We start from the raw sequence: 9,906 nt of genomic DNA, 5'->3' as shown, positions 1-9,906 counted from the left end.
CAGTCACACAACAGTCAAACCTTTCTATGTGGTTTAATCTCACATTTTATTCCACTTTATTAAATATTATTATACACATTATAAAATTAATACAACCCGATGGCAGATCCAAACTTATTCGATGTGAGCTTTCCTTTGTTTTTGCCATAAACACACTATATTATAGAATATCTTCCCTAAATACACAACTGTGTAACTTTAAACACAGCTGGACACGAACAGAAAAACAAACATAGACCATTCAAGTCTTCAGTGTGTGAAATTTCAACAGTGTTTAGACTTGTTTTTATTTGCTAGCCCATTTCTGTCACATTTATTGAATCAGCTGAGTAACACCACTCAAAATAACTGTAAAAAATATGATCACAGTTTTAGGTTTTAGCCACACTTTGCAGATTCACACTGTCTGATGTATAAACATATAAAACACCTACTTAGACATTCAGTTCAAGATTAAAACACACACTTTGTAATAAACTAAAGAATTTGGTTTTTTTTTAAAAAGAAGTCCTGGTACAGTTAACGCCAAACAGTGTCCCACTGAGCCATCTACTGTAAGCAATACATTCCAAATAATAAGTCATAGTAAGAAGAATAAGGCTTTGATTTAGAGTTGGTTGGCTCATGTTACATATATAGATAATGACCATAAGACATAATATGTGTGCAGGGATATGTTTTCTGAGTGTTTTGTAGATGGTCATGCAAGTAAAATGGGTTCTTTAGTTAAAGCATACAGTGCCTGTAGCTTCATGTTATGCAAAACAAAGTCATAAAAGTCATTTTCTGCAATAGAATTAAATCCCTTTGCACAGTGGTGCAGTGCCGTTAACATTTTTTCTTCAAAATGCATCTATAAGCTGTAAGTCTGGGCTTGCATACATTCTCATACCCCAAAACTAACAAAAATAATTGTGATTTAATATAGAAATGCTGACAACTTAGTTTAGAAGTTAAGAAACGTTGAATGTTGATGCTCAGGTGTTTGACAAGCATGGAAACAGAAAGTTTTGATGTTATCAAACACAGACTTAACTCAGCCCTGAATCTTAACCATGGGATCAGTGAACAACATTGCGTTCATCATCATAAACAGCACGAGGCAAAATATACCTCGAAAACATTAAACAGAGACAAATTTCTTTTTTTTCTCTCCTTTTTTAAGTTGGGACATATTTTTTACTCTCTCCTGGAAATGGTAATTCTGGGGCACGGTTGAAGTGTCCTGTTAGGAAGATCCACACTGTGCCGATGATGAATAGAGACATAGCAGCCCAGAAACACACTTTGTCGACCATTTTCCCAATCAAGACCCAGCTTTCAATTTCCTTGAGTTGGAAAGAAAGTGAACAAAAGCTTAAGTTCAAGTGAGGATATGGAAATGAAATGAAAGGAAATGAAAATTGACTGCAAAATATTACTCATCTAAAACGTCACTGAAGTTGAGTTAAAACAAACAAACAAACAAACAAACAAACACTCACAGAGCCAATGGTATTTTGTTGCCTTGTACTGTCAGCAATGAAGTTGCAGGCATCCACACATTGCTTAATCTCAGGTGCAGCTTGGGCCAAACTCTTATATAGGTTAGCTGTGCTGCTGACATCTATACTGTCCACTAGAGGGAGGGAGACACTGCGTTAGATGACAATTTGCAGTGATCAGCACTAATTAAACCAGATACATTTTCTACTTTGATTTTCAAATGTTTAAGTATTTGAGCTGAAATGTGAGCTAAAGACTGTGCTGAGTGTTGCTCTGTAATCAACGGTCTTACCAATGGATCGCGTGAGACCATGCCTCTCTCTTTGCTTGTCAAACATCATTTCACTGCGAGGCTGCTTGAGCACATATTCCTCTGCTCTCTGCATGAGGCCAAAGGAGCTGCGCCGCCGCTCCCTCACCCCATTTACCTCTGTTGTCACCTCACTATCGTCCACCAGCGGAGACATGCCCAAGAAGCGGGGAACCATTTTCAAGAACAGCTGCAGCAGGCAATAGAAGTTAACAACAGTCACTTTACTGAAATAACTCTTTAAAAAACAAGTTTACTCATCTCCGTGGAGGGCACTTACATGTTTGAGGGTTTGGGACATACTGTGAGTGCTGGGGCTGCGCAGTGAGAAGTTCAGCACTACAATTTGATTTGTAGCAATGAGAGTAGTGACACACATCACGAAGATCAGGTACCTGGGGAAGACATTAGAGAGATCTTTGTTGGAGGGCAGGCTCAAACTGTTTGGATTGAAGCAAAACAAACCAGCAGGGGTCAGCAGAGAGGACATGCTGACTCACTTTCCAATTAGAGGGACAGACAGAGAGGTCTCGGGGATCTTCTGAGCAATAAGAAAAAGGAAGACAGTCTGAGCCAGCAAAACAGAGATGGACACGGTCAGCTTCTGTCCTCCAGCTGTGAGGGAGCAGCAGAGAGTTAGACCGGTTGGACCAAAAAAAAAGAGGACATTCTTCTCTTTCATCTACTTCAGGCATCAAGGAATGCTTTGTAATATTTCATGATTTAAGACTTAAAAGTCAGCTGTATTACAGTAACATCAGTCTTAGAGCTTTAGCTGAATGCTTTCCACATCAAACCTTTAGGCTCTGTAGTTCAGTTACTTTGAATTAGCAGTTAGTGATTATTTTTTATTAATTAGTGACAAACACAATAAAAAGGCTAAGTCCAAATTATTTTAAAATTATTATGGAGAGCAAATCAAGTTCATTATTGTTTTGTTTTACATCTGAATACAGAAAATTATGAGACAAATGTGTTCATCTGGCATGTTTCAAACTTTAGTAGTGAAACAGGAAAAGCATTGACCTTACTGACCTTGTGCAGGTAGGAAGTAGGCCAGTACGACCAGAGATGAGATAAGGGAACAGGGCAGGATAACATTGATGATGTAGAACAGCGGCTTCCTTTGGATGACCAGATTGAACAAGATCTCCTGATACTCCAGGTCATCTGGGGAATACCGACTGTTGATCATCTTCCTGGCTGGACGATGGACAATGGCCCACTCACCATTCTCTAAAGGGTGTAAATGCAAAAACCTGAAGGACTTTCAAAACTTGAATATTATGATTGTTAATGTGGACTGAGGCATGGATTGATGTGTGGATGGATGGATGGATGGTGTATTTACAGTACCTGTGAAAGCCTCAGGGTCGATGTCCACCCATTCAATAATCTCCCCCATTTCTCCAACAGCCAAGGTAAGATCCACTTCATTGGCACTGTAAGTCTGGGATCTACGGTTGTGGCAATCAAGCCAAAGTTTAATAGAAGCAAATGCATAAAGAAAGACTTACATATAATATAAACGTAGATTTCAAATGATTAATAAATCCCACCTGAATGCAAGTGTGCAGTTTTGATAATCAAACGGAAAGTAGGTGATCTCAATGGCACATGTGCTGCGATAGATAGCAGGAGGCAGCCAGTAAATCCCACCATCACTGCTGATCAACACATTGGCATAGTAGGCCACATCAAATTTGCCATCAATGCTGTGGACAAAGACCAGAACCGGTTAACAAACAAACTGTCCAGAACGCAAAAAACAAAAGAGACAGAATTGCGCTCCTTTTTGTTACTGCCTTACTTGTTTTCAAGAACTATATCGGGAAGCCAGACAGTTTTGCACGGGACACGAATAACCTCAATGCCATAATACTGAGATGCATTCCAGGTAAGGCGGTAATCATTCCATTGCTGTGGTTTGAGAAAAAGATCAGCAGTGAGATTAAAAGCTGGACAAAGACGAGGGAGAAATGCCTTCTACCAAAACTCTCAAACAAAGAAAGGAAAATGACAACCACGAAGAGAGATACAACTCACAATCTCAATCCACACATTGGTTGTAAGAGTCTCCTCCTTTTCATTCTGTAGGAATGAGAGAAGAGATTGATTGAGCTGTGTAGCTCATGTGATAGTGGCTGTGGTAAATGCACACCAGAGAGATTATTATTAATCGCATTTTTTAACCGTAATGCTTTTGAATATGTTTCCACCCTTAAGTAATGCTCATACATTCTTAATGTGCGGAAAAGATGTATTGCAAAAAGTAGCAAAATGAAGCTTTTACCAGGGAAATAAGATTAGTGAGGGTCAGCTTGATCTGAACCCCCACTTTGTCTTCAGGATGTAATACTGGACGTATATTCTTGTTGTAGTTTTTGAACAAGTCCCCGATCAGCTCTGTCTCCTGATTACATTGCACTGCATGAAGAAAAGCATCAAAATTACATAGGAATATATCTGGTTATTATTACACAAGATGCTGTTGTGCAAAAGGTTTCGTACTTTATAATATTTCTGTTTGTATTGTTGTTACATTGTGATGTCCATGCAATACAGTCCCATAAGTTTGGATATCTGCATATCAGTACTCTCCAATAATATTAACAAGGACAAATATTATTTTAATGTCACTGAAGATATTATGTTTATAGCTCTACGATAGAATGTCAATCTCTCACCCTATGTCAGCTGGGATAGGCTACAAACTCTAGAGATTAGCCAATCTATGATTCCAGAGTTCAAAGATTATGCTAAAAATAGCAGTCATTGCCATTGTATTGTACTCCTTGAGTACTACTACTGCTCCTGACCATATATCCAAACAAAGGTCAAGAGAGACTAGGAGAGACTAAATGGAGGTTATTTCCAACCTCTTGCTTCTTCTCTCCCAGCTGTCACTATCCATAGCTCACATTACATAGTGGCCTATCAAAACTCTCAAATGGGACTTTAAGTCAAACTCGGGTCATCTACAATAATCATCAGTGTTATCCTTTGGCAAAAATGGTGACAGTAATACAAAGCAGAAAATATGTCATCTCCCATGAGATCCTGGGTGTCCCAGTCAGGCACAAATATGTCACTTAGTTTGAACAGTAATTTACCCATATGATTTTTTTTCTTAAGGCCTGGTCAGTTTCTACTTATTGCGCTTGGTTAATAGATGACTCTGGATATAAGAAGGATGAATGAATAAATGTAACAGTGAAATATGAGATGTGATATGCAGGAGTTTGTGTTTGAACTAAGACCATCCCCCATTTGAATTTCTAAGCAATTTTCCCTCTAATTTCATCATTGATTAAAACAAAAACTGGTATTTTGATATTCCTTAGGGTGTATATTATGCCAGCTTATTAATCACAAGCTGTTTTAATGATGGATAGCTGCAAAGACACCATGCTGATCTTGCTTAGTTTTAGGTACAAGAACTCATTCTGGGTACAGTAAGCAGAACATAGTGTGTCTGTACTGAGTAAATGGATGACTTCAGAAGTTATACGTTGTCTGACTTTTAAGTGGGCCTCGTGAGCATGCAGTATATTTCTAAATATCAGTCAGTTAAAGGGTGAGTTAAATATATGGTGCCAAGTTTTTGACCTCATCATTTCCTGTAGTTGACACTACAATAGGTTAGCTCAGACAGAGGGACGGGAGAGTGATGTTTGGAAATTAGAGGCAGAGCCTGCAGGCAACCACTGTGAAGGGATGTGTGTTTGATATATATATATATATATATATATATATATATATATATATATATATATATATATATATATATATATATATATATATATATATATATATATATATATATATATATATATATATTTGATTACTTCATGATTTATGATGATGGCAGAGAAGGTCAGTAAGAAGCTAAGTAAACATTACAGTATCCCTGTTTAAGATTTTGCTGAATGCTAACACACTACTTTTTCAAAACTGTGCCAGTTTTATTATTTTATTATTATTTTCATTTTATATAGTACATTTCATTCCACATAAACACAATGTGCTTACTGATTAAAAAAAAAAAGCTAAAAATGTAGGTAGATTTGCAACGTTTTGAGGTAATAAAACCAAAACTTTACAAGATATAGAATACAAATTAACACTCAAACACTGTAAGTATGTGAGAATAAAAAGGTTTTAATGTTCATTTTTAAATGTAGACATAGTTGGTGCTGGTAGTTTTGTTCCAAACAACAGGACCACAGCAAGTAAAAACACCGTCAGCATACTTGGATCTTATTCTATCTTATTCTGGAAAAAGATCTGCAGCTGATGACCTGGGAGGTCTAGTTGGGTTATAGACACTGAGCAAGTCAGAGATGTTGATGAGAGTCAAACCACTAAGTGCTTTTTGAACTGGCAGATGTATTTTAAAAGTAATGCTTTGCTGAGTGATATAACAAAGCCATAGTATATGCAAGAGCCCGCAAACAGTTTCAAACAATACTTTAGGGCCATAATGATCCAAACTGTAAGCTGACCAGAATTCTCACATGTAAACAAAAAGCCATCAAATTATAGTGAAACCAGTAAGAATCACCACATCCCAAATAATGAGAGCGATGCATCCTAACCTGGAATATCCTGATAGAAATCTGAGAGCTGATGAGATCAAGCATGCAGAGCAAAATAAAATACGGAGAGGGCGATAAAGAAGACTGCAGTGACAATTTCTGTCTGATCTGATTTGTGCAACACACAAATACAATACAAGGAATGAATGCAGGGAAGACGGACATTGTGTAGCAATTGATGAGTTAATACACATTAACATGCTGCCTGAGCTCTAAGGGGAGTATAAAAGAAAGTATGTAGGGGCAGTCATGGTATCTTTTTTATCTCGGGGAATGTTTGTTTCTATCAGGCAGCTTTGATTTCTGCCTCATTCAGTGACTGCCTCACACGCTTTTTTGGCCTACATATTTCCCCTTCTTTGGATATTTTCTCAGTGCGGCGTAGGGAGGTTTATTATGGAAAATCCCTACACATGAGAAAACCTGCTGATTTTCATTCAGGAAGCGAGTGGGGATGTGTTGATAGCAGCCAGGCTTCATTAGCCATACCAGGCTATAGTTCCTGTGCTGCCTGGCCAAGGAAAACATCATCTGAGATTCAGATTTTATTTTGTGGCCGAGGACAGACAATGGCTCATTAATCCTGTGGCTATATAAAAAGGTCCACATGGTTTTCTGAAATTAAGGGTGAGAAAGCTCCTTCATTATTCATACAGTAAAACAGTACAAGGAATTTTAGTCACTATACTGTTCTTAATGTCTCTTGATAGTGTCTTCCTGTCCTATGAGCAACAAAATTAAAAATTCTGTATACTGTCAAAATGTAATTTATTTTTTTAGACACAAAAAATGACATTTTGACAGTAATTCGTCATGTGCATGTGTGTTATCTTTTAATGTGATTTAGAAAAGAAGAGAAACAAGAAGAAGTGTCTGGTACCTTCCTAAGAGGATTCCAGTGCATCGTGTTCTGAAGACAAACACTAACACCCGAGGTGGAGCAGAGATTCCTGATATCACACTTGGATTACATTTGACCTCATACCAAGATCATAAGTTCATCTGTTTATCTGCTATCAAATCGTAACAACAGTGTCAGTTTAATCTCAAAATTCCTATAGTCCTCTATTGAAGTGCAAGGCATGAAGAGATTCTATCATTATTCTGTGATGTTCCACAGTCACGAGTCATATTTCCAGCATTTTAATCTTTGATTTCTATTCCTTTAATGTATCAATACAAAAACTGAGAGTCCAGATTTCAGCTTGACACTTACACATACCTGTACTTGGTCTGAGAGGAATTTGGTAATGAATGTGATATCCACCAAATAGCTGGATTCAAGAAACCTTTCCCCCCTCAAATACAAGAACAAACCACCATAACTTTAGATCCTGAATTTACAAATGGATTCACAAGTATTTGTTTTTCAATTTTCCATCATCTCCTGGCTTTCATTGCAGCTTTATGACATCCTCTTACCTCATATTGTCATGTCATTTTATTTATATAGCAGATTTTAAACAACAGTAGTTGGCCTAAAGTGCTTTCCAGGTTAATGCATTTACATCACAGGCCTACAAAAACCTAACTGCAAAACATACAGCAACATGATAAAATGAAAATCAACCAACTAGTTAAAAAAAAGTGTAAAAACCCTGGGGTAAAGTTGTGCTGTGGGATAAGAATGATCTGGACCATTAAGAACAGCTTACACACTCTCATACTGTTGCTGTCATGAAAAATCATAGAGGAAGTTACGCTTTCCTTCTGATTTGTTAACTGATGTTTTTATCTAATTGTATCAAATATACTTAATGGTTATGGAATAGACGGTCATACTTTGTATGTTGTTAACCTTTTATACCAGCGGTCCCCAGCCTTTTTTGCGCCACGGACCGGTTTATGCCCGACAATATTTTCACAGAAAATAAAACTAGTACTGGTATCGAAAAAAGAAGATTTATTCATAACACAAGTGAAACGACCCAGAAAAACCGAGTAAACGACAAAAACAATAACAAAATAACGCTAAAAATCGATAAAAACCCTGAAAACCATACATTTCACACCCGAACCTCAACTCTTGCAGCCCAGTACCAAATGACTCACGGACCGGTACTGGTCCGTGGCCCGGGGCTTGGGGACCGCTGTTTTATACCATGCACAAAAACATAGTGCAACAGTATAAAGGAAGCAAATATTCTAATTCACTAGTGTGCACCAAAAAAAAGCCAAATTAGACAGTCTACAAAATCCTTGTTAGAGAAGTTGCAGATATGATATCAACAGAAGAAAAATTACTGCTTCCAGTTTAAAACAATATATGCAAGTTTACAGCTGTGTTAGTTTGCCTCTACAACTTTTTACATGTTTTCATGAGGTCTAAAGTACAGCAAGTTTTCTGTACCCTGCCAGTCACCACAAGAAGAGTTGGCTATCTCTGTGCCAGTCAGCGAGGATGTGCCAAAAGTTTGCAAGTGCGTCACTTACCCAGTCCCGCTAAAGTCCCAAGAATAGTTACAACTCCGAAAGCTATCCAAAGACTGCGCACTGCCATCATATTCCAAGACCTCTCTGCTGCTCTGCACTGTACTGTGCTGTGCTGCACTATATTGAAATATGAAGTGAGATACAGAAAGACAGTGAGACTGAAGGCAGATGAAGAGCTCTAAATCCCCCTACCAAACGTCCTGACTGTCACCCACCACGGCTGTCACTATCCGGGGTTCAGATTACACACCAGCTGAAAGCACTAAACCAGGACTTCCAGTCACTCTCCAGGCACCCACAATAATAATCATCATCATCATTAGATAGCAACTCCAACATTAGACAAAAACTAGGAGTGTCCAGGATATTCCAGATATTTCTGAAGGTAGCAATGAGACCTGTAAGCGAGACCTTATACAGCAGGAGTACTCGCATCATCAGGATAGAAAATTTCAGTTGTCAGATCGATGTATGGTCAGTGCACAGCACGAGGGCCAGTGTCACTGACAGGATTAGTGGTTGGTGTTTCCTCTTTAATCTGTCACTCACCTTTGTATCCACTAGACATGCGTAGAACTTTAACATTTTGGTGTCAGTGTCACACAGTGGAAATTTGTATTTATCTTGTATATTGTTTTATTCTGATTTTTAGTGTTTATTTATGAGTGTTTTATTTGCATGGTTTTATTCTGTTTCTATTGCATGGTTTTTATCCACTGTGGACTGGCTGCACATGGGACAAATTAGCTGATAGGGACCACCTGCTGAGGCAGGGGTGTGTCCAGAGGTGGCCTATCAGCTGTGTAAAGACCTTTTAAAAACAGGCTAGCTGGGCACTGAAAGAGAGAGGCCCCAGACTGGAAGGTTAATGCGAGATGGCCAGTGTGATGCGGTGACCAAGTCCTGACCTCATGGAACGGCAACAGTAAGAGACAACGCGTGTGATTGGCAGCAGGGCAGAGGTTTACCTCTGCCTGCATTTGTGAGTAGGGTCTCTACTGTTGTTTACTGGGTGCAGCTGGATTGGGAGAGGGTCACCATGGCCATGAGCCAGGGCCGCTTCTGGGACCATTGTTCTGG

The 9,906-nt window shown here is 38.5% G+C and overlaps 1 protein-coding gene across 1 annotated transcript; it reads right to left on the bottom strand.

Annotated features, from left to right (window-relative positions):
- Nucleotides 1–27: 27 nt before the first annotated feature.
- On the bottom strand, nucleotides 28–9,154 carry chrne (cholinergic receptor, nicotinic, epsilon). Its single transcript, XM_026181667.1, has 12 exons — nucleotides 8,827–9,154; nucleotides 4,089–4,222; nucleotides 3,842–3,886; nucleotides 3,606–3,715; nucleotides 3,355–3,510; nucleotides 3,152–3,252; nucleotides 2,831–3,031; nucleotides 2,296–2,410; nucleotides 2,076–2,190; nucleotides 1,778–1,985; nucleotides 1,485–1,618; nucleotides 28–1,328 (listed from the first exon to the last, which is right to left on the bottom strand). The coding sequence occupies exons 1-12, from the start codon at nucleotides 8,894–8,896 to the stop codon at nucleotides 1,161–1,163; spliced, it is 1,557 nt and encodes a 518-aa protein (XP_026037452.1). The 5' UTR covers nucleotides 8,897–9,154; the 3' UTR covers nucleotides 28–1,160.
- Between the last annotated feature and the right edge of the window lie 752 nt (nucleotides 9,155–9,906).

The sequence above is a fragment of the Astatotilapia calliptera genome, chromosome 10 (genome assembly GCF_900246225.1).
Source record: "Astatotilapia calliptera chromosome 10, fAstCal1.2, whole genome shotgun sequence".
In the NCBI taxonomy this organism is placed as follows: domain Eukaryota; kingdom Metazoa; phylum Chordata; class Actinopteri; order Cichliformes; family Cichlidae; genus Astatotilapia; species Astatotilapia calliptera.
The sequence above is the reverse complement of the archived record's forward strand: the minus strand, read 5'-3'. Positions and strand labels throughout refer to the sequence as shown.